A 25,761-nucleotide genomic window follows, 5' to 3' on the forward strand; every position below is an offset into this window, starting at 1 on the left:
AATCCAGGTTCCAGTCTGGGACACAGAACACTTATTTCAAGTCATCTCACAGCATCTTGAAACCCATTTCAAGATTCAGTCCAGGTTTTAGAGCAGCAGTAAAAAAACAAACCAAAAAAAAAAACCCGATGTGATCAAGGTTGGGCTGATTAGCAGCACCTGTACCTGTGGCTTTCTAATGAAAGGGTTTCCAGGGCAGGTGGTCATTGATCCTGATGGTGGAATAGCTGCCCAGGTGGTCATTGATCCTGATGGTGGAAGAGCTGCCCAAGTGATAGGCCGTGGTGTGGGCTACTGTAGGGACCATTGGAGTTTTTCTGAAGAATTTATACTATGCTGTGACACCTGCATACTGCACTGCTGTAACCATCCTTGCTTATACTGCTGAATACCTGGCAAGCTGTTTACCTGCTACAAAATAAAGACCAATACTTCATCTGATCGAGGGTATGTGATTACTTGTCACATTATATTCATATTCGCTTAAACGGACAAGCTCAATTAACTCCTTTTGATAATAAAGGTCATGTATCTTATTTACTATCTAGAAAGCAGGAAAATAGTTAACACACTTTCATATAACAGCACTAGCGTCCTTGGGTCGTGCAGCAGAAGCAGCTCCTAGAATAGAGGAAAACAACGTTAGCTGACAATTACAGTCTGAAGTCATTTTGTGGAAGATCAGCGTGACTTTTTCACTAAAACAATTGCCAATTCCATCCTGACAGCTGTGCCCTATCATGGGTGAAATCTCATTCTAGATGGTAAATCGAACAGCCACTGGTTGTCCCACTGACATTGTTCATCTCCACGAGGTCCAAGTGACACCTACTGGCGGGGAAGCCAGATCAGCTCCTGCCTGGCTCTCAGACACAGGTTTGGCTGCTGCCTCTGTACTTGCTTGGCCCCATTCGATAGTGAATATTGCAATGAGCCAACCTAAAGAAAACATGCAGTAATAAAATGCTTGGCCGTCCATCCGGGGATGAGAAAAACACAATCTGTGGCATTCATTTCCTTTACACTAGCATTTTATAAGATGGAGGTCAAGGAGTCTGTACTACTTCCAGCACCTCAGGAGCTAGTCGGCCAGTGTCGGCCATCTTGTTCTTGGCATCTGTGTCCTTTGGAAGCACTGTGGAAAATTCCACTTTCTGCGGATTTAGTCAGCTCTTGAGGTGAAAACAGTGTTGTGTAAATCCAAGACAGCATTTGGAACATTGTGTACTAGTGATATACATTTTACTGTCTCTTCTCAGTTGAAATAAAATCTACAATAATTATTGTTGTTTTTTTTATCCAGGAAGCATAGAAAAAATTTATTCTTTGCAGTTTTCTACTTAGTTATTTTATTTTACAGTAAGTCTCAAAGAATAAAATAACACTACTTCTAATAACATATTATTTTATACTGTGCATTCTAAGATAATGCTATAGTGTTTCTGCAAATGCTGGTATGGGTTATGTCTGTATCACAGCTTATTGCACTGGTATTTATCAATACTGGACTTACCCTCCCCGGGACTCGAAGCTGCTCTTTTGTGCCCTTGTGGGCAGGCTAACATTGCTAGCAAAAGGTAAACACGAAATGCACAGATTCCAATGTATAGGTCAATACCATAGGCGTCTCCAGTGGCAGCTCCTGCCTGATTGTAGGAGAGGGGCTGTTGCTGGCCGCAATGCCGGCAGCCCTCTTCCTCCATCGCTGCTGAACCCACTCAGTATAAAGAGAGGGGCCAGGAAGAGAGTACTGCTCAATATAGAGAGGGGCCAGGAAGAGAGTACTGCTCAATATAGAGAGGGGCCAGGAAGAGAGTACTGCTCAATATAGAGAGGGGCCAGGAAGAGAGTACTGCTCAATATAGAGAGGGGCCAGGAAGAGAGTACTGCTCAATATAGAGAGGGGACAGGAAGAGAGTACTGCTCAATATAGAGAGGGGCCAGGAAGGAGAGTACTGCTCAATATAGAGAGGGGCCAGGAAGGAGAGTACTGCTCAACATAGAGAGGGGCCAGGAAGAGAGTACTGCTCAATATAGAGAGGGACCAGGAAGAGAGTACTGCTCAATATTGAGAGGGGCCAGGAAGAGAGTACTGCTCAATATTGAGAGGGGCCAGGAAGAGAGTACTGCTCAATATTGAGAGGGGCCAGGAAGGAGAGTACTGCTCAATATTGAGAGGGGCCAGGAAGAGAGTACTGCTCAATATTGAGAGGGGCCAGGAAGGAGAGTACTGCTCAAAATAGAGAGGGGTCAGGAAGAGAGTACTGCTCAATATTGAGAGGGGCCAGGAAGGAGAGTACTGCTCAAAATAGAGAGGGGTCAGGAAGACTACTGCTCAATATATAGAGGGGCCAGGAAGGAGAGTACTGCTCAATACACACTACAGGCTGATCCAACTTTGATGTCATGTCCTTAAAACAAGTCAAAATGCGGCTCAGTAGTATGTGTGGCCTCCATGTGCCTGTATGACCTCCCTACAATGCCTGGGCATGTTCCTGATAAGGTGGCGGATGGTTGTCTGAGAGCTACCCTCCCAGACCTGGACTATAGCATCCGCCAACTCCTGGACAGTCTGTGGTGCAACCCAGCATTGATGGATGTAGTGAGACGTGATGTCCCAGATGTACTCAATTGGATTCAGGTCTGGGGAACTTGCGGGCCAGACCATAGCATCAATGCCTTCTTCTTGCAGGAACTGCTGACACACTCCAGCCACATGAGGTCTAGCATTGTCTTGCCTTAGGAGGAACCCAGGGCCAAGCGCACCAGCATATGGTCTCACAAGGGGTCTGAGGATCTAATCACGGTACCTAATGGCAGTCAGGCTACCTCTGGCGAGCACATGGATGGCTGTGCGACCCCCCCCCCCCCCAAAGAAATGCCACCCCACACCATTACTGACCCACTGCCAAACCAATCATGCTGGAGGATGTTGCAGGCAGCAGAACGTTCTCCTTGGTGTCTCCAGACTGTCACGTCTGTCACATGTGCTCAGTGTGAACTTGCTTTCATCTGTGATGAGCACAGGGTGCCAGTGGTGAATTTGCCAATTTTCTTGTTCTCTGGCAAATAGCAAACGTCCTCCACGGTGTTGAGCTGTAAGCATAACCCCCACCTGTAGATGTTGGGCCCTCATTCCACCCTAATAGAGCCTGTTTCTGACCGCTTGAGTAGACACATGCACATTTGTGGCCTGCTGGAGGTCATTTTGCAGGGCTCTGGAAGTGTTCCTCCTTGCACAAAGGTGCCTATAATTTCCACCTGTTGTCTATTCCATTGGCACAACAGCATACGAAATTGATTGTCAATCAGTGTTGCTTCCTAAGTGGACAGTTTGATTTCACAGAAGTGTGATTGATTTTGGGTTACATTGTGTTGTTTAAGTGTTCCCTTTTTTTTTTGAGCAGTGTATGTATATATGGGATTGTAATGACTCTGAGCATTGGATTCTTAATAATGAAAGAGATTATGTTAGACTCAGAGGCGTAGCCGGCACCTCGCAGGGCGGCAGTGGTGCACACGGGGAGGTTTCTGAGTACCCAGAAATCCCCCTGACGGACCAGAGACAAACTTGAAAGGAGCTTGGGACATCAAGCAGTGTACCCGGCAATTGATCTTCTGGCTGCAGCCCCTGACAGCCCCATCTCGTCCCAGTCAATGTTATACTAGACACTGAGCTAGCACTGGCTTTCATCGCAGCTTACCCACAGTGGAAGTCATCCAAGCTCAGCCCGGCTACTGCCTGTACGGCTGTCAGCGCTTCCGAGTCAAGTGGCTTCCTTTACCAAACCACCTGATGCGGAGCAGTGACAGGCAGTAGCCAGGCTGTATTTGTGTGCAGTCAAATTAATCGTAGCATTATGTAGCAGGGGCCAATGATGCCACTGCTTCATCATCCTTACCCCACCCCATCCGATGACACACCCTCAGTCTCCTCCAGTTGGATGTGATATTATGACACACCTCTCAGACGCAGCAACACACACCCTGGCTGCTGAAAACACAGAGCCTGTTATATACCTGCCTTCCTCTGCCTGCAGCTAATTGGTTCCCATCCAGCGCTGGACACAGAAAGGGTGATTTCAATGGGTGGTGCCAGAGGACATTGAAAACATCATGGAGTGGTGGTGGGGTTAGGGGGTGCTTGACTACGCCTTATACACCTACCCTCCCGAATCTGTCCATGCACTGCCAACTTTAATGGGAGTACAGGACCTTTAAACCTTGACTGTCCTGATAAAATTGACACAGTTGAGAGGTATGCTGTCAGCGATGGTTTAGGGGGCATTCGCTAGTGGTGTCCCCCAAGGGTTCTGGCCAATAAAAGTCATGGAATCGCTTTATCCATATGAGATCAGAAACGGACGTTGGTTTGACTGCTTCCAGGATTACCTGCGCCAACGTACCGCCACTTAAATCCTGTGAACGGTTAAAATAACTTCAGCCGTATAATCCTTCAAAGGAGCAGTTTACGCCAGTCCTAAATTAGTCATTATATGTAACTAGGAATCATATCAGTTCTTATGAGAATTCCATCCCAAATATTCTCTCTCTGCTTTGTGGATTTTCAATTTCGGAGAAACAATCAGGACATTATTGAGGAACGAGCGGGCTAATGCCACTGAGATGAGAATCATTAGTAAGTGTTAAGCTGTTGATGTGCATTACTCAATGAGGCCCTCGGCGTGTAGGAAGGAGCTTGGGTTCTTTCAGCAATATAAATAAATAAATGCATCTTTCTGCTTCCACGCTAATGGGATTTGCAGGCTGTTTTGTTCCCTTTTTTCCAGTGGATATTACAAGCATTCCGGCAAATTCCTGCTGGAAATTGCTTTTAAATACATCACTGGGTTGCCCAGTCCGGCGTTTTGCCTTATCGTGTTTTTTAGTGTTTTGTTTCTTGGTGCCATGGAAAGACAATGCGCTCTAAAAACAAGCTCAAATCCCAAATCCATTCAGACTGCTCAGTGTTTCTCTTTTCATTACAAACCATTTATTTTATTTGACTTTTTTGATGCGTATGGTTCCCCAGTGATGGTAGCAAGCAGTTCCTTTAAAGGTCTTTTTGTGAGATGAAACGGAATGCTGCATCCTAGTATTTCTATGCTGGAACAGATGGGCTGGCTTGTTGGGGCGTCTTCCAATGCTCTGGGTTCTAGTATTTAGATCTATGTTCTGCTGCTTTTTTTTGGGGGGGGGGGGAATAAAGATGGTGGATAGAAAATGTTTAGGTCAACAATACCTTGGTTGACCACTAGTGGATGAAGGCATCTAGCTAGATGCCTAAAGTTGGTCGACTGCATCTAGCTAGACAGTGACGAGAGATTGACGTCTGTCAATGGGAACGTGTTCGACAGCAGCGAGGTCAACATGAGTTTTTCGTGTTTTTTTGGTGCAGGTCCACTTGGTTCATACTTTACTATCCAAGTGGACAATGCGATCGATCCTATTAAACCCGAAGGGTGTGGATGCGCCTGTTGTTTGCGAATTGTCACGACATCGTGCACACTTTACAGCGTGCCGAATTCGCTGAAAAGTTCTCTCACCTCCATAGGGGTGGGAGCAATTTTCAGCTAAATCAGCCCAGCGAAGGGTGCGAGGTAGGTTTAATTTGGGTGCCGTTTTCAGCGTTAAAACAAACGGGAACTTGCACCCTTCGGGGTTAATAGGATTGGCCCCTTAGAGTTAGATTTTAGTAGTGTGCCAAGCGTAGGAAGGCACCGTGGTGAGCACAGCATATACAGTGTCCGGATGTGGTATAGGGTTCCAACAGTCGGGATCCCGAATGGCAGGACTCAGACAGCATGGCGAGCACAACAAAGCCCCTTGCGCGCACGGTGGCTCGCTACGCTCGCCACCTATTCTATTCTCCCTCTATGGGGGTCGTGGACAAGGGAGAATAGCCGGTGGCCGTCGGGAACCCTTCTGTTGGTGTTTTAACAGTCGGGATCCCAACGTTGGGATCTCGACTGTTGGGACCCTGTCCGGCACCCACAGTGTCCACAGGGACCCATGTGACATTTGGCACCAAAAAAACATGTGGCAACCTTGCTAATGTCAAACACGTTGCCGTTGACCGTCGGCAGACGTCTATCTTCCATCACTGTCTAACTAGATGAAGTCGACCAAGTTTAGGCAACTAACTAGACGCCTTCCACCACTAGTGGTTGATCATGGTAAATGTCGACCTAAATGTGGTTTATTCGATATACCATAACCATATAAATCATGCCTTCACCTTCTCAGAGGTGTATTTACTAAGATGGGAGTTCTGTTAAAGACGGGATGTTGCCCATAGCAACCAATCAGAATATACTTCTTATTTATTTAGATTCTGATTGATTGTCCATAGCAACATCCCTTCTTCAATAGAACTCCCAACTTAGTAAATAAACCCTTCAGAGTTAATGTTGAAGACCATAAAGCTGCTGATAAAATAAGTCATTTTAATTCACATTCACATTAAATGTATTTTCGTTAATATACTTTTAACCAGCACTGTTCGCTTTTCCTTTTATTTATATACTGTAGGTATGTGCTGTGTTGCTTCAATGTGCTGCTTGCCACTTGTTATTCAGGAAGTACCTCTGCAGCCATCGGTGTGGTTACCATCGATGGTTGTAACTATGCAATATATGACCATAAATCGTTCCAACCACCGATAGTCATCCCCATTCTGTGGGCCAATCAGAACCTGGGGGTGGGACTTCACTTTGTTGGGGAGCTATTATTAGTGTCCCGTCACCTTATAGAAAAAAAAACTAATCGGATGGTTCTTTACCTTCACTGTCTCTCGCCCATTGATGGCAAAAGTATTCAGCATCCGTCATCAAAAAAAAATCTATGTTTTTGTAATCATCTATAGTCCCATCGCCATCCCGCAGACTTTCCTTTTTTATGCCGTGTTCACACTGCGAGTGTGAACAACGCGGCTTTTAAATGCCGGGTGCTGCGGAGACGGACCCCCGTTCTCACTGGAGGCAAATTCCCGGGTGAAGCAGTTCCACCCGGTAATTTGCCTTTTACCACAGATTTTTTTGCACTGTGAACGGGTCAACCCGTGTCTGAATACCCGGATCTCCAAAACAGGTAAAAAGAAGGGTTAGAGACCTGGGAATTTTGACACGGGTTGACCCGTTCACACTGCAAAAAAAAACAGTGTTAAAAGGCAAATTACCGGGTCGACATGCTAGACCCAGGAATTTGCCTTGCAGTGAGAACAGGGTATTACTTATTTTCCACTTACCCGGGGAAGTGGACCCCGCAACCTATAAGCTGGTCCACTCTCATTAGACAACAAGACATGACAGGCATGGTACAGAAGCAAGGCAAAATTACAGCAGTCATTAATGGGAAACTGGAAGCCGCTGGGTATAAATTACCCAGTGTTACCGCTGATTGCCCATTGATTAGGAACAGGTGATGATCACTGAGTAATTAGAAATCCCTGCAATTCATCTCCCAACACCTGCAGCTCAGAACACAACTGTCTGAGCGGCTGACTTAACGTAACAAGAACCAGCCGGACAGAATCCAGGGGACTAAGAATCTACAGTCATACTGATGGCACCATTGGGCTAACATATGCGCCAAGGCAGAAGTACAGGGGGCAACTAACACGCCAGCTGCTGACAGGTGGGAGCAGCAGCCGGCAGATTATTGCTGATCGCTATAAATATCAATTTCAGCTGCATTATTCAGTAGAAAGAGACATAGCGCAAGTGGTGCGAGCAGTGCAGGAAGCATACACCAGTATATAGCTGCTCTGCCCTGTATGTGCTGTATAAACATGAAGCTTGCTTGTATTACATTGCTCATAGTGATAAATATACCCAGCTGCCCCGGACGGAAGCCTCCACTCTGCAGATCGATCCGTCAGTCAGTATTCATCTGGTACTCTGCCTCCTTCTATACACAGTATTAATGCACAGATCAATACGCTGCGCAGTAGAGGATATTGCTCAGCTCTCGCTGCACAAGCCAGACTTTGGAGTCTGTCTGACCATCAATAACACTGCCTTGCTGTGTTGCTGACATTTTAAAGAAAATTGGAATTTAGGCGAAGCCTTCATTGGCCACAATAGTATATGTGGATTGTAAGCGTTTGTCAGACAATAGAAAACAAAAAAGTGTGAATAGTTTTCTTTCTATTTGCACAAACACTGGAGGAAAAAACTGACATATTCTGATGCTTTTGCCACAGTTTAGCAGATGAAGGTAATTGCTGTTATATATTGATTGTTACCGTCCCATTTATATAGGTGCTACAGTAAAAGCTGATTGCCCAGAACAGTTTTTCTCATTCTCAGTCCACCGCTAGCAGTTCGTGTTTTCAAGGTGTCCTCGGGATGAATTGGTAGAACCTGTAGATCTACTGTGCTAGTCAATACAGCTGTGCTCCAGCTGGGCGATCTGGAAAATAAACACCGGCAGTCAGGGCCGCCGACAGGGGGGTGCCCTGGGTAAAGCTGTAAAGCTGTCCCGGGCCCCCCCCCCCCTCCCAGCACCAGCGGCCCCCCAGCCAGGCACGCACAGTGCAGCCTGCAGAGCGCCGAGCCTAGGACACAGAGGGGCTCGGCGCTCTGCAGGCTGCACTGTGCAGTGTGCGCAGTGTGCTCCAGATCTGACTGACGGTGGAGGCTGAAGGAGCCGGAGGGCGATGCCGCGTGAGGGTAAGTAATGGTAATGGGGTAGGGGGAGGCGGGGTGCTGGCAGGCATGGGGGGGCACGCGTGAGGGGGGGAATGTGCGGATGGGGATGTAGCGCTGTGCTGCTGGGGGCCTGGACTGTAGGTCAGTCCTGGGCCCCAACAGTTCTAGTGGCGGCCCTGCCGGCAGTGTTCTATGAGGGCCAGGTTTGAGAAACACTGGAATAATGTCATAGGAAGCCAGTAACCATGTGATGTTACTATCACTCAGTTATAGTGATAGTCAGCTTCCATAATGTACTGACTAGCAGCGGTAATACTGAATGGAACGCTTTCCGAGGATTGGAGCATTACGCGTACCGCCACCATTAGAGGAATGGCAATGTCCTGTGACAAAACACCCAAGAGTGAGTATGTCCTGTTTATAAACAGACCCTAAATCACGTGTGGCCCCTGGGAAAGCTCAGTTTTATCTGTAACTCCAGTACTTGCATCTGGAAACCACTAAATGATCATCTGGCAGCAGGTAAATTAGTGATTTTTTAACTCAGGGCGCAGAGAAGAGGGCCCAGGTGCAGGTTCCGATTGGAGCCCCTCCTCAATGGCAGTGCATTAGATTCCCAGAGTTTACTGCGCAGGCCTCCTGCAACCATACTTGCCTACTTTTGAAAAACAGTTTCAGGGAGATTATAGTTGGTAATAGAATCTTGCAAAGTGCCCCATTGAGGGGGCGTGTCATGCTCCTCCCAAAGGGCGTGTCTAGTTCCATATATGGAGAGATTGTGAAAAGAGATTGTGAACGTGGCACCTAGAAGCGTGGGTGTGTACTGCTACATCTGAGAGGGATCTTGTAAAATGACTTATAGCCAAATGTAGATGACCCAAAGCAGTTCGTAAGAGCTACTATACTTGGTAACGTGCTGGGAAATGGTGCTGATGATTCAATGTAAATGTATCTGTCTCTCATTCCTTTTTTCCCAAAAATGTAACAGTGCAATGTGGGCTAGGTGACATGAGGGAGATTGTTAGACTAATGAGGGAGAGAGGGAGATTGCTGCTATGTCAGGGAGTCTCGTGAAGAATGCAGGAGGGGAGGTAACTATGATGAAACAGTGTAATGTGGGCTAGGGGAAATGAGGGAGATTGTTAGACTAATGAGGGAGAGAGGAAGATTGCTGCTATGTCAGGGAGTCTCCTGCAGAATGCAGGAGGGGAGGTACCTATGATGTAACAGTGTAATGTGATCTAGGTGACATGAGGGAGATTGCTAGACTAATGAGGGAGAGAGGGAGATCGCTGCTATGTCAGGGAGTCTCCTGCAGAATGCAGGAGGGGAGGTAACTATGATGTAACAGTGCAATGTGGGCTAGGTGACATGAGGGAGATTGTCAGACTAATGAGAGAGAGAGGGAGATTGCTGCTATGTCAGGGAGTCTTCTGCAGAATGCAGGAGGGGAGGTAACTATGATGTAACAGTGTAATGTGGGCTAGGTGACATTAGGGAGATTGGTAGACTAAAGAGGGAGAGAGGGAGATTGCTGCTATGTCAGGGAGTCTCCTGCAGAATGCAGGAGGGGAGGTAACTATGATGTAACAGTGTAATGTGGGCTAGGTGACATTAGGGAGATTGGTAGACTAAAGAGGGAGAGAGGGAGATTGCTGCTATGTCAGGGAGTCTCCTGCAGAATGCAGGAGGGGAGGTAACTATGATGTAACAGTGTAATGTGGGCTAGGTGACATTAGGGAGATTGGTAGACTAAAGAGGGAGAGAGGGAGATTGCTGCTATGTCAGGGAGTCTCCTGCAGAATGCAGGAGGGGAGGTAACTATGATGTAACAGTGTAATGTGGGCTAGGTGACATGAGGGAGATTGCTAGACTAATGAGGGAGAGTGGGAGATTGCTGCTATGTCAGGGAGTCTCCTGCAGAATGCAGGAGGGGAGGTAACTATGATGTAACAGTGTAATGTGATCTAGGTGACATGAGGGAGATTGCTAGACTAATGAGGGAGAGTGGGAGATTGCTGCTATGTCAGGGAGTCTCCTGCAGAATGCAGGAGGGGAGGTAACTATGATGTAACAGTGTAATGTGATCTAGGTGACATGAGGGAGATTGCTAGACTAATGAGGGAGAGTGGGAGATTGCTGCTATGTCAGGGAGTCTCCTGCAGAATGCAGGAGGGGAGGTAACTATGATGTAACAGTGTAATGTGATCTAGGTGACATGAGGGAGATTGCTAGACTAATGAGGGAGAGTGGGAGATTGCTGCTATGTCAGGGAGTCTCCTGCAGAATGCAGGAGGGGAGGTAACTATGATGTAACAGTGTAATGTGGGCTAGGTGACATGAGGGAGATTGTCAGACTAATGAGAGAGAGAGGGAGATTGCTGCTATGTCAGGGAGTCTCCTGCAGAATGCAGGAGGGTAGGCAGCTATGCCGGCAACATGGCACCCATCACACGTTCCAGAGGAAAACTCTATTGCCCATGTTCGAATCACCGGAAAATGGCTGAGGTCGCCATTTTCCTAACGATCTTTGCTGCTCCACTGCCAGACCGATAGAGAGGTGAGTATCAGTAAAATGGTGCAGGGTGTGTGGACCGCCCTTGGTGTGATAAAATGGGTGAATTGGCACGACTGCTACAATAATGTATGAGGACGCATCTGTATGTAAACCAAATACCCTGTACAGAAAAAAATGTACAAATATTTCATCCCCTTGAATTGCAACATGGTTTGTTCTATGGCCCTTATTCTGGTTGACTCGCAAGGCTGTGAATTTCGCCCCGCACTGTTGTGTGTGAGCGCCTGGTGAATAATATATTCGCCGTGGCCGCTCGCACACAGCGGCTACACATGCGCCTAATTGTCTATGCGCAGTCGCAAAACATCGCTCCCCTGCGCGAACACGCCAGGGAGCATGCCAACCAAAATAAGGCCATATATATTTTTTATTTTATTTTTTTTGCTTTCCATCAGAATCAGGTCCTGTACGAGCTGGAAATAGAATCCGGCAGCCGGGAGAACGCTGAGAATAAAGTTTCTGTTTAAGCAGCCATTCAGCCTTTTGCAAGGAAATGATCACAATTCCACTCACATACTGTTTGACCATGAACGTAACCTTAGCAGAGCTGTTTTTGGTGATCCATCAGTGAATTAAGCCCCAGACATTACAACCAATTTATGTCTAAACTACGTCCCTGTGTGCACAGACATCTGCGGTATTTAAAGTAGATCAGAGCTGAAGCACAAGCTGTTTCCAATGGGTGAATCATTTTGTCACATTTGGGGACTGCATATGTGAACATTTCCACCCCCTTGGCGGATAGAAAAGCTCTACACACCCTTATTGAAACGGCAGGTTTCGTCATGTAAAGCCGGCAATTGAGATAAATCATTTCAGACTTTTTTTTTTTTTTACTATGACCTTGGAACCAGCAAAATACTAGTGACAAACAAATCATAAAATAAGAAAAACACAAACCTTACTATTCCAGGACGCACACACCCCTCAAACTAATAGTTTATGGAAGAACCTTTTACGTGAATTATAGCAGATAGCACCTCTACATATTAATACAGAGCACTACATTGCTCTAGGTGGTTTCGAATCCAACAGAAGAAAATAAAAATAAATCGTTAGTAAATTCCCCATCATTAATTTGCACTTTTATCCCACTCTTCCTGTAAAAAAGTGTAGGGCCCATCTAACTGTGAGGTGATGCCCCCTCTAAGTCATTCTATTCTGTTCCATGGAATTAAGTTCTGGGCCATCAAGATTACGATGATCATTTCGGACTCCACTCCTTGGTTGACTTGGATGTTGGTTTTGTATGGTAATTGTGTTGGTAGAGAGCCCGGTAGGTGTAGTTTAAAATATCTTGGGTACTTGTTTCCTAGCACGGCGCCCATCGCATCGCATACCATAAGCCTTACAATGGTATGCGATGCGATGTTACGCGATGGCACCCAATGTTATACAATTTAAAATCGTATGCCATCGCATTTTATGCCATATACAATGGTATACGATTTTAAATTGTATTAGCACCCTAATGGGTGTTTTCAATGTTAAATGGCCCCCCTATAAGATTAGTAATTGTATAAGAACCATAATGGGGGCTTACAATGTTAAAAGCACCCCCACGCCACCCCCACTATCAACGCCTACCTGAAGCGCGGCGAGCGCAGCGAGCCCGCGAGGGGCGGCGGTACGCGTCCTCCGACCTTTTCATACCCCAATATAAACGTCGGCGTGGAGTTGATTTTAGATAGTGTGGCCGCGGAATACATGTAAAGTAATACGCATCCCCTCGTGGGGCTCGCTGCACTCGTCATGCTTCGGCTCCCCACCCTATCTAAAATCGACTCCACGCCGACGTGGATAGTGGGGGTATGAAAGGTCAGAGGACGCGTACCGCCGCCCCTCGCGGGCTCGCTGGTTGGCATTCATAGTGGAGGTGGCGTGGGGGTGCATTTAACATTGTAAGCACCCATTAGGGTGCTTTTACAATAAAAAATCGTATAGGGGGGCCAAAATCGCATCGCATCGCATGCGGCTATATGGCATGCAATGCGATACAATGCATAAGATGCCATACGACTGAAAATCTTGGGGCCGTGCTAGGAAACAAGTACCATATCTTGATATTTGTAGTGGACGGGGTGGGGGGTGATGGACGGACGGACACACTTTCTCTCCAGAAAGGCCCGGAAGCTCCCCAAAATTCTGGAGTATCTTGGACATCTTGAGTCATTGGTGTATTATTCCAGAAGCCAACATAATGCAGCTGCTTTCAGGACAATTGTGTGTAAAATGACACTCTATGTACAGTTCATTAATTGGATATGTTATACAGTAGTCACCAGCAGGTTAATTAAGTCACATACAGTACCACTGATCCTGAAACTAATTTACTGCTCTAGTCTCTGCCCAGACTTGAAGCTGTTGACATCCTGGAAGCATTTGCGCAGTGAGAACTCCCATTTTCATTTTTTTGAATAATTTCTCTACAGTGATAATAATAATAATATACGTATAACACAAGTAACATATGAATAATTTTCTGTAAAATATATGCTTAGAATTATTAAGCAGTGATATCATCAGTTATATTGGCAGAGTAGTGATGTGAGGTCAACGTTGGTCCTGGTCCTAGTTGGATCAGTGGGTGTGCGTTGATATGAAGTACGGCTGTGTATACAGTTGCTATAAATGACCCACCGACTTCCCAATTGCAGCCGCATCTTTGTACATACACTCTGTGTCACGCATTCGTCGTAGGGATTGTCAGCCATTTTTGTGCATGTGCGCTTGCTAAGAACCGCCTATGTGAACGTGAGAATCTGGCCATGGGGCAGCACGGACGATGTAATGGTTAGCATTACTGCCTCACAGCACTGAAGTCATGGGTTCAATTCCCACCATGGCCCTAACTGTGCGGAGTTTGTATATTCTCCCCGTGCTTGCGTTGGTTTCCTCGGGGTACTCCGGTTTCCTCCCACATTCCAAAAACATACTGGTAGGTTTATTGGCACCAAACTAAATTAATCCTAGAGTTAATGTGTGAACATGTACATGTGGTAGGGAATATAGACTGTAAGCTCCACTGGGGCAGGGACTGATGTGAATGTTCTCTGTACAGGGCTGCGGAATATGTATGCGCTATATAAGAAACTGGTAATAAATAAATATGTCATCAGTGCCATTATGCTTTGGGGAGAGGAGAGAAAAGACAAGTCCTAAACTCTCCTGCTATATTTAGCACAAAATAATTTACATACATTAACATACATCCTTATTTATCATACTACGGGCATGAGTGTAGTTTAAACAAAGTTGTAACAATCCTGACATAGATGTCAGGGCAACAGAAGAGCAGCAATTACCGCTGACGTTACCCAGATGCTGGCACACACAGGGGCTCATTAAGTGGCACAGTGCAAAAGAGCAATTACGTGCTGTAACCCTTAGTAACCAATCAGCTGTCAGATCTGAGCGCCAGACTAATGCTATCTAATTGGTCGCAATGTGCTGCAGTTTTCTGTCTTTTAAATAAGCCCTTTTGTCAGTTCCAGAACATGAGAAAGGTTCACTTGCTGCAAAGCAGCTAGAGTTATGTCACGTGGGTGGAAATCCACTATTCACCCTGTTAGTAAGACCAAAGACTCCGTCTAAGCAAGGTGGCTTAAGCAAACCAATTAATGGACGGATAAGAGAGACATCATGTTGTACTATTTTAATGGATCTGATCAGTTCCACTGAATAAAATGTTTAAGTAAAGTAACAGTTTATCCCTGTATAGTTGGCGTTGGATAGCTGCCGTATTGATTTACAAGAGGAAAGGTCAGAAGTATTCATAGGGAGACTGTGGACTCACTGCCGACGTGCTTCGCATGCCGCGCCAAGGCTGATTTCTCAAATCGTCTTTTGGGTTTGTGTTAGATGGAGAATAGATTACTCTGAGCAAGTCGCTTGGCCTGCTGGGGAATCTTGGTGATGATCAGGTCTAATGGAGTAGACGGCACTTTGAGTCCATAATATTATTATTATTATAATTTTATTTATAAGGCGCCACAAGTGTTTCGCAGCGCCGTACAAAGGAACAGTACAGGGAGACAAAACTTGGCATAACATTGAATAAATAACAAAAATAGAGTACAAATAAAGAGCACCACAGTTCAATACACCGTACCTTCTGTACAGTAGATCAGCATTAAATGTAATTATATACTCAATAAAGAGAATTCCATCCGTAAGACTCTTCTCTTCTGCGAAACGCTACTGCGGCATCTGAAGTAACTTATAGCGGAATCACCAAACTGGACAACTAGGTATAGATTTATTACAGCTAAATAATACATTTTTCAATGCTGTTATTATTTAATATCACAACTTGTTTAAAAACAGATAAATGATGGAGTCCACCAGGCAGTATTTACCTACTCGTAGAAAGGGAGTCTGATCAGGATGGATTCGGGTACCGGATGACTCCCCGACAGTCGGGATTCTGACAGTCTTTTTTCCAACATCGGAATCCCAACTTACATGGGCTCTTTTCCCTCGTGGGGGTCCAAGACCCCCATAAAGGAAGAATAGAATTGGCGGCGAGCACAGTGAGCCCACAAGGGGCTTGAATGTGCTCACCCCACTGTCAGGCTCCTTACAAACAGGATTCCGATGTTGGAGAAATGACCATCCGAATCCCCACTGTCGGACAGTTATACCATACCCGCTGGATTCTCCGGTGATGGTGCACTATGGGCATATTTGGGTGCCAAGCAAACATTTTTATTGATCAAAATGACCTATAATGTTTACCTTTATATAGAAAATATAGCCTTATTTTACACAACATTTTTTATTAGAATTTTGAATTTATATAACAAATGTGAGCGCCACTTTTTAGCGGATATTTTGCACATCTCTCACTGAGTTGTTGGCACTCAAAGGTTTAAAAACTAAGTTGTTTTTGGTTGACTACATGTACAAAGGTCATCCCTTGCTTTCCAATGCCTTTGTGGTTTGATTCAAATAATAGTAACACTAGGATGTAGCTAACAAAACTGTTAGTGGTAGATACCTAATGTATGTGTCAATAAGATCACCATGAAGTATCTACTATAACAGTTGGTGGTAGATACAGAGGGATTTATTTACTAAGATGTCAGTTCTATTGAAGATTGGGATGTTGCTATGGGTAACCAATCAGATTCTTATCTTATCTTCTAGAAGGTGCTACATAAAAAAGAAGTCAATTCGCCATATCAATTATTCTAACAAGTCACAATGTTCTCCTCCTTAGGTATGATACAATTATCAACCAATGGGAGACAGTAGCAGCTCTTCCCAAACCAGTGCACTCAGCGGCAGCCACGGTGTGCGGAGGAAAGATCTACGTGTTCGGAGGAGTGAATGAAGCGGGCAGAGCGGCTGGGGTCCTACAGTCTTATGTGCCGCAGACCAACACGTGGAGTTTCATCGAATCACCAATGATAGGTAAGATTCCTGAATTGAGCTTCACTTCATAGGAAATGCAGAGGTGAGATGGGGAGGGCCCTTCTCACATAAAAAGTGTTTTCAATTTAAGAGGTAAAATAGAAGGAACGTTGATTCAAAGATCATTAATGATTAACTGTCCCGATATGCGTGGGGCAGTACCGTTTTTTGGGGACTGTCCTGTGTCCCACCTGTGGCCGGCAGTGTCCCACATTGGGGGGGAGGGCAGTTGGAAGTCCCCCCTATCTGTCGCTGCGTGGACATGGCCAGCTGCTCACACACACTGGGCATGCCTTAAAATGGGGAAGTAACCCCGCAGGGCCCCATCGATCATAGGCCATGCCCCCTGATGCGAGGCCACACCCCCAGACGTCCCTCTTTGACGGACACAATGCTGTGAGGCATGCGACAGTCAATACATTGACACCATGTGGTGGACATGCCTTATGCTGACAGGGGCAAAAGTTTGACATGAGAAAGGTTTCCTCTTCTCTGCCTTCAGATATATATATATAGTTAGGTACTAATAAGGTAATCTCAGATAGAAGAAGTTCTCAAAAAGAGACAATCCCGGAAATTGTCAGTCCATAGCAGTGTCCACAGTCCCGGCAAGAGTCTCTCCCAGGAGATCCAAACAAGATGAGAACCGGCGCGTTTCGACCCACCCACATTACTTTTTCAAGGAACAGTGTAGCTGTCGAATGGGTGGAAATTCCTGGGTATAAACCCTGCTTTTTACCCAGGGTTTGAGACCCGGGTATGCAGCCACGGGTTGACCCATTCACACTGCAAAAAAAACCTGTGTTAAAAAGCAAATTACTGGGTAGAACTGCTTCACCCGGGAATTTTCTTTAGCAGTGAGAACGGGGGTACGTCGCTGCAGTCCCCACGAGCAGTGTGAACACGACATAAGTTAGAGAAGGGAAAGCACATTAGGGGGGAGGGCCCTGCTCGTGAGAGCTTACATTCTAAAGATAGATCTGTGTTTATTGTTTTTCTCACTTGAATGATGCCCCTTTGTCTGGAGTGGGTACCCCCTGTGAGTAATTACATTGTATGTAACATGCCATTGTGTATGCCCCATCCTACATAGCAAAGTGCCAGCTGTAGGTGTTCTAATGAGACGTTATTCCCGGGAGCATTATCGCGCTGTAACAAACGACCATCCTCCGATGTGCTCAGTGTAAGACAAATCACAGTGGGGACGTTTTGTTAATCAACCCGCAAACACTCTTCTGCATTCTGCAACAAAAAAAAAAGCATTTAAGGATTTCCATAACAAAAGCGCAGTTAGTTCCGATGAAGACAGCGATAATGTGTTTTGTCAGATTTGTTCACATTTCAAACAAAAAAAAAGGGGGGGGGGGGGGGGGGTGGGAGAAATTTCCCTCGAACCACTTAGGAAATATTCAAGACAGATAAAAAATAGCTTTATAGTAAATATAGGAACACCATTATGTATCACAACATTGTGTGTGCTTAGAATGAGTCTTGATCCCAGGGGCCCGAATTTGGTTAACAGTGGCTTGTATTTATACGTAACTGAGAGTAATAATAGAAGGGAAATGCAGAGACCAATATGCACAGAGTGAATGGCCACACGCGTAGTAGTACTACAATTAAGACAAGGTGGTAATAGTATAATACATCAGATGCTGATTATAGCAGAGATAAATAGGAGACTGCAAAATGATGTTTAAAGGAAAACATGTAAAAAGGGACATTTAGGGTGGTAGACAATGTGTGACGATGTTTTCTGATATTTCCGACAGCATGTCAGATTCGACTTTTTAGTAAGTGGAATCTGCGTGGTCGAAAACGGCCACTGGATAACGAATCAGCCGGTTTATACAAGTGGAATTGTTGCCCGTAATGTACCCTATCTCACACAACAAGACACTACTAAATCTCTTATCCATGCACTCATTATATTCCACATTGATTATTGCAATAGACTCCTAACTGGTCTTCCCAAGAACAGACTCTCGCCACTACAATCCATTCTAAATGCTGCTTCTAGGCTGATCTTCCTAGCAAGACGCTCATCGTCTGCTGATCCGCTCTGCCAGTCCCTCCATTGGTCAGATATAAAGCTATTTACCATTCTGCACCAGCATATATCTCTCTACTTATCACAAAATATCTCCCATCTCGACCACTCTGCTCTGCACAAGATTTGCGTCTCTCTTCTGCACGGATCACTAGCTCCCATTCACTATTACAGGACTTTCATCGGGCTGCTCCCATCCTATGGAATGCCCTTCCACGCACAGTAAGACTCTCCACTAGCCTCCAAACTTTCAAGCGTTCCCTGAAAACTCACCTCTTCAGGCAAGCCTATCATATTTATGTTCCACACGTATAACCCTCTGAGGCACTTACGCATTATATGGGCTATTCCCCATACACCTGGCTGATGGATGTAAAGTTAATTATGCAAAAATAGTATAATTTACAGGTACCATCGGGCCCTTTCTTATCCAGGCATGCTGGTACGTGTGGGTCTCCAAATGCCAGCATGCGGGCAAGGCAGCTAGGACCTGTAGTCTTACTGCACTCTAACCCACCGCCCCCAGGTTAAGAGATAACCACGGCCATTAGCTAAGACCTGGGGTATACTGAGGAGGGTGGACCCCTTTATTAGGGGGATCCCCACTTCATGAGAAATCCCTGGCCTGGGCTAACTAGTTGGGGATGTTAATGTTTTGGCCGGGGGACCACGTGAAGTGTGTCCCCCAGCTATGGCAATACTTCCCCTGCTGGTGGAACCCGATGGGAATTCTGGGGACCCCCCTTGCAGTTTTTACCCTGTATTTCAGGACCAAAACCAGCTAATAGAGCCCGCTGCTAGTTGTACTTAATTCTGATGCACCTTCTTTACACTGTAACACACAGAAGACCTGCACATATTTGACTGCACACTGCAGGCAGCTCCGAGGAAGGTCTATTGGTTTTGGACTAATATGACTGAAATCGCAAATGACAAAATGCAATTCCATAGACCACGGCAAAACACAATTTAGTAGAATACGATTCTTAGTAAATTTAAGAGTTTGTTCTTGAAAAACGCACGAATCTCAGAGATGCTGAGCGAATCCGATCTCGGACATACACGTTTCTTGGTAAATATCCCCTAGGATTATGCATCTGTGTGTGAGAACGGCTTATCAGTACATACAGTTTTGGACAGTTCCTCAGCTGATGCTGGACAGCGCCTTATAACGAGACCCAAGCTGTTTCCATGACACATTTCAGCAAATGTGGAACAATTGACAGCTGTCGCCTTGTTTTTATGCACTGACGTTGTTGGACCGATACAAGGTGGAGAGCAGGAGCTTGACCCGGGGGGACTGGATCCTTGTCTGGTTTGTATATACAGTATTTGGCAATCTAGCAGGGGTGTAATGCGCAGGCAGTGTGCCAATTAGAAAAGTTGGGAATCTTCAGATAAGCAAGGAGCTTATCAACGTTAATGACAATATCCGTTCTTGTAACATCTGGCATTAACAGAAACGGGGAACTGACAACAAAAAAATATTTATATGAAATCAATTATTTTTTATCAGTCTGGATCTTCTTAAAATACATATAGGAAACAGGAAGACTTCACAGTGAGGTAAAACTCAGACAGAATCCTCGCCATCTCCGTACGCTCACTCACCAAGACTCCCCCATGTTTCCTTTGTTGCGCTGTGACTGGGCGTAACAGTGCGACACACAGGCAGGCGGTGTATACCATGTGACGGCGACTGATAAAGTCACTGTACGTGGCCGGTTCTCATCTAGGTCATTATCTAGATTTAGGAATATGCAAATGCTGAACCCTTGCTGGTACTCACAGCCGGAGGGGAATTTGATAATCCTTCAAAAATGGGGGGGGGGGGGGGGGGAGCAGAAATGAGTATTGTTATCTCGTAATTCAACACAGTTGTGACCTTTGTGAATAGATGTCATTCTCTTAAACTTTGTTAATATTCTCCAGCTTCCGCATTTCAATGCTATAAGCATTTTTCATTATAATATATGTTATATATATATATATATATATATATAGTATATTCATATGAGAACTTTGGCATTGATGCGATACAGCGACGCACTAGCCAGATACATAATGGTAATAAAAGACATGATATAGTCAGGGCCCAGCGTATCCTTCCGTGCTGTCCCGAAATATAGAAAGTCCACTTTAAGCCGTATTCCTCTCCATCATCCAAGGCGCTTTGCGTTATTTCTGGAACATATTGCTGTGTTTAACATGTAGAATACTGGCACCCGAAGTGTTTATTTGGCAGGTAGATATATAACAGCGTCCAGCCCGATGTTACGAGGTGTTTGCCTTCTATGTGCTGTTACTGTAGTTGTGCCTAGCTGTTTGCAGTAAGAAGAGTTGTATTAAAATGTATTTCCAAAATTCTGTATGGTACATGGGCTGTTATGTTTGAAAAGTGCTTTCTTCTATAACGTGAAAGAACATTGTAGCATTTGTCCTAAATTTAAACCTAAATTTAAAGAAATGATGCTTATCGGGGCCTCACTGACACCAATAATAGAATTATTCCTGAGATCTCTGGTATGGCTTCTTCCCTCTCCATCCGCGTCTTGCTTGAGAAAAAATAATATACTCTACATTTTGGGAATACAATTGCAAATTGCTGCCTGTGTTATGCAAAAGGGATCGGGGTTCCACTAATGTGATCCTTGCCCGGTGTGGTATAGATAATCTACAGGAATTAGGCAGTCATTAGGTTGAACCAATACGGTCAACATGCATGAGGTCAGAAATGCAAAAGGATTTGAAAAATTTCTTATGGCGCCACCTGTGGTTTTCAGCTATAGTGACACCAAAAAAAACAAAAACATTTCAAACGGTTTAACAAAAATGCTTCGAGCAAATTTTGGTCACACCAAGCGATAACACACTGAATCACAAAGAAGAACATCAATTCCTTCTTACATCTAATTTTTTGTTCTTATAAGGTTTTCATAACTCCACGTTCATCTAAAAAAGGGAACTCGAAAAGAGAAAACAATAGTGCAGATGGTCAAAACCCCTTGAGTGTTTAATAAATGTAAATACACGCACAAATCCCAAAGATTAAACAGCGTTGTATGGACACTGAGGTTCTGTAGTGGATTGAACTGGTCCAAACGATACCGTCCAGTGGTGCCGATTATGGTTTTGCTGGTAGGTGCTCAAGGAATAAAATGGTCTCCAGAGGGGTCCGGGGTCCCCGGCCCTAGGATTAGGGGACAGAGGGCTACCGCCTACCCGTCTCTGCGGTGTGTGTGGCTGTTGGGCTGCTGGGGGGCTGGCTGACACAGCTCCGGCGGTCCCTTGCCTATTTCTCTGAGTGCAAGCGGGTCTGTGGCACCACGTGACGTCATGAAGCGACGCGCGCTGGACCCGCAAAGCACCTCTCGGATCATGGTAGCCTTATGTGAGGGCCAGGGACAGATTTTCTGGGTCCAATTCACGGGCCCCTTTGTACCTGCCGGGACCGACCATGAGTGCTTATCAGTTTCTGTGGGTGCTCGGGCCCGGGAGCACCCACGGAATTGGCACCTATGATACCGTCCACAACTCTTCTGAAACTCAAAGAATATGCAATAGTGCAACACTGTATAGCTGAAGAAAACAGCTTTAATTACAGATATGCATTCACATAAAAGAAGATAACAACAGCATATAACACCTTGAAAAACTGGAAACGGATGACTACTTAGGGCAATACTTGCTGTCCATAATCCTGAGATGCCGGCTCCTCCAATGGCTATCAGGTGGTAAGAAAACAAGGCTTGCCCCAAGTGTGAGATGGTGTTCCTGTCAGCTGTCGGTTCCTGTCAGGCCCCATGCGATGGGGCTGCATTAGGCCCTAAATGTATAATGAACTCATTGAGAGACGCAGTGTGGGCTTGTCCTAGCAGGATGCGTTAATAGCCTTCTCATTCTTGACCATGGCGTGTTACATGTCTGCAGTCTGTGCTGAGAAGGAGACGGCTGATTAGGGGACTGCAGAAGGTGCAGGGGATAATGAAGAAACACTGCGCGTAGAACATCTACAATACAGAGCATCAGTCTTAATATGTATTTACTTTACGTAACGCAAGGTTATCATCGGCAGGCGGCTGACAGCGCATTCAGTGCAGTCCTGCTGGTTAACACCACAATTGCAAATTACGATGATTTATGGGACTACATGACTTCAGTTTATAAAGGGTAAAGTGAACATTACCCTGCTAAGGACTAATGAGAGGTAATGACGGGAAATTCATACATGTTTAGATCAACAGTAAGACTGTAGCATAAACTCACCGGGCTGGCAGGTATCCTAAGCTTCACATACTTAGAGCTGGGCGGGGATTGGCTTGTTTTGATGGACAGGTGGCCTGTTTTGCATGCTGTCATCTGATAGGTGGCATGGGTGTTGGATAGAATCTCCTTGTTTCCAGCACTTTCTGTCTCTTTCTGTTGCCCACCCACCCGCCCCCTCTTTTCATAGTGATTTATTGCTGTTAAATATAGTTGTTGTTGTTGTTGTTGTTGTTGGCTTATAGTGGCGGAAAGAACGGTAGTTGACTTTATTAGCCGGTTTTACATTTAGTAAGTAGTTGGGGTCAAGATGTGGGCATCACCGATCCAGATGGGCCCACATTTTGACCTTAACAAATTTTACTTTGTAGTAGGCTATTATTGCGAATGTGTCAGGGCAGGTGGCCCAATTTTTGCTGGCTTGGGCAGAGTGAGGAGCTTTGCAGTGTTGTTTGTGAGGTCAGGGGCAGAGGAACATGGTCAACCCCTGACCTAAGGGGCAGATGGCACGTTGGGAGTCCGCATATTTTTCTGTTGCCAAGGACGCTGGTAGTTGGCCGGTCCTCGACAAAAGGGCAATAGGACCTTAAATTCGAATTTTATTATTTTCATCAGTTAGTTATTTTATTAGCAAATGTAATGTTATTTCTTTATGCAACCGTTCTTTACCCGCCACCTTAGTTAGAGCAGGGAAGTACATTTTTAGACAGTTTAAATAGGCCGCCCTGTTTAAATAAATAAGCCGTCCCCTTGTCTGAGTATTCATTTCTTAGATAAGTGGTGTGAGTGTGGAGGAATGCATATGCCTGTGTGGAGTTTAACAGAAGTTAGGCGCCAGCTATAACTTCTTTTTTGTTTTTTCCGCTATGCTTGGCACATTATTATAATCTCACTGTATGTCCACTTGTACATGTTCCCGTGTACCCCCTGGCCGGCAGTGTCCCACGGGGGGGAGGGGAGTCCCCCGTGTCACCCGTGAATAGATGCTGTGTCATGCCCTTACAGCGACGAAACCGCGGGAGCATCGCGTGCATAGGCCACACCCCAAACATTTTCAGCCGCGCACCAGCGTCCCTCCTCAAAGTTGGGAGGTATGCTGTACCTCTCCATTCTCCAATGAGACAAGCTCACATTATCAGCAGCATGGCAACAGTCAAGCAGAGTCTTGGGTGACCTTCCAGAGCGGCAGTAAGCTTGCGAGGACAAGCCGCCGGCACTCCCATGTGACCGCTTGATCCTTATGCAAAAATAATACATTTTAATTGCATTGCTGGAGCTGGTGCCAGTGAAACCCCATGCCTGATAAAGAGAAGATGTTGCAAGAGTAATAGTAATACACTTTCGGAGGACTGAACGGCGGAGATTTTTCCTTTTCTTTATTAGATGTATGAGATTTTCTCATTCGCAGTCTCATTCCGCGCACGTTCCTTCTGCCCTTAAGTAGTATTAGCGACAGAGGCCCATTGTCCGTGCTCCCACCCCCCGCCCCAACTTCGAAAAATAATAAGAGCAATTTGATTGTGGGGAACTGCGGCAGGATGTGTAATAAGAAAATGAGGAGTGGAGGGAAAAGATTGAGTTAGGAGGTAAACATCGGGGACTGCAGGGATGTTATTGTATCTAATAAAAAAGCCTTTTTGGCTGCTTTCTTTCTTACCTGCCTCTAGGGCATATGTGTGCCGCTCCAGTCTCTGCTTATGAAGCTCCTCATCAGGGATTTCCAGCTACTGGATCTGATAACGAAAAAGTTGTTTTTTTTCCCCCCTCTTCTTATTTAAATTTTTTTTATTAATGTTGAGGTGAACTTTCCTTCCATTGTCAGGTTGTTTATTGCTGGAACTAGTAAGTTTCATTGGTTTTAGGAGTTTCTAAAACAATTCTGCACAATTTTAGTTTGAATATTGTATTCTGACCTTCATTATTCGCATCATTTGGTATGTATATACACACTGCGGCATGCCTATATTATGTGTGTAATTGAGACTGTATCTGCACACCAAATTATGTTACACTGGGCCCGATTCAGGATAGTTCGCTAGGCTGCGAGCAGGTTAACGCCGCCTGCACAGAGGAAAAATGCTTTGATGGTTATTATCATTATCAAATGATTTTTTTCCCTCTGTTCACAGCCGAAAGGAAGCCCGGGACTTACTTTTCGTCTGCGTGTTGTCTGAATCGACCCCACTGTTTGGCTAAAAAACACTGTAGCTCAAATTATTTTATGCACCTACAGTTGCAATTACACACAGAACATAGGCATCCTGGACATCATTAGTCAGCAGAAGCTGCTTGTGCATCTTCTTGCATCCATTGTGAATAAGACGCATTTTACAGCAAAAAAATGTAAACAAAAACGTCATGTACAGTATAGCGTGCTGCGTGACCTATTTTGAGCGTTAAAAGAATATTTTAGATTCTTAAGGTTAGAAATAATTTCAAAAACATCTCTTTGTTGCAAATGTGCGGTAAAACCCCCCAAAAAACAGCTCTAAATACTGTATGTCTGACTTGATAAAGCTGTTTTGTATGAGACTTAGCTCGGCCATATGTCAGACAAGGCTGTGGTGCCTGGACAGTATACGGTCACTAGGGCCGATATGTAATAGGGTGCGTTTTTTAGACTTTTGCGATTTTGTGTCAAAATTGACCAAAATCGCATTTTTTCTAAAAATCGCACATGTAATAGGATGCGAGTCGCTGTAAAAATCGCATTTTTTACCGCGTAATCGCACATTTTAAAGATGCGATTTTCAGGCACACTGAAAATCGCATCCAGATGTTTTCCCATAGTAAACTATAGAACT

General features: G+C 45.2%; 1 protein-coding gene across 2 annotated transcripts in view; it reads left to right on the top strand.

Moving 5' to 3' along the window:
- Positions 1 to 25,761, top strand: part of KLHL29 (kelch like family member 29) — a 633,192-nt gene that overhangs the window by 561,075 nt on the left and 46,356 nt on the right. For both annotated transcript variants that reach the window (XM_083178618.1, XM_083178619.1), the window contains exon 13: positions 16,451 to 16,644. In XM_083178618.1, coding sequence (XP_083034744.1) covers positions 16,451 to 16,644 — 194 coding nt within the window. The remainder of the gene's footprint in view (positions 1 to 16,450; positions 16,645 to 25,761) is intronic.

The sequence above is a fragment of the Crinia signifera genome, chromosome 3 (genome assembly GCF_055691185.1).
Source record: "Crinia signifera chromosome 3, ASM5569118v1, whole genome shotgun sequence".
Taxonomy (NCBI): domain Eukaryota; kingdom Metazoa; phylum Chordata; class Amphibia; order Anura; family Myobatrachidae; genus Crinia; species Crinia signifera.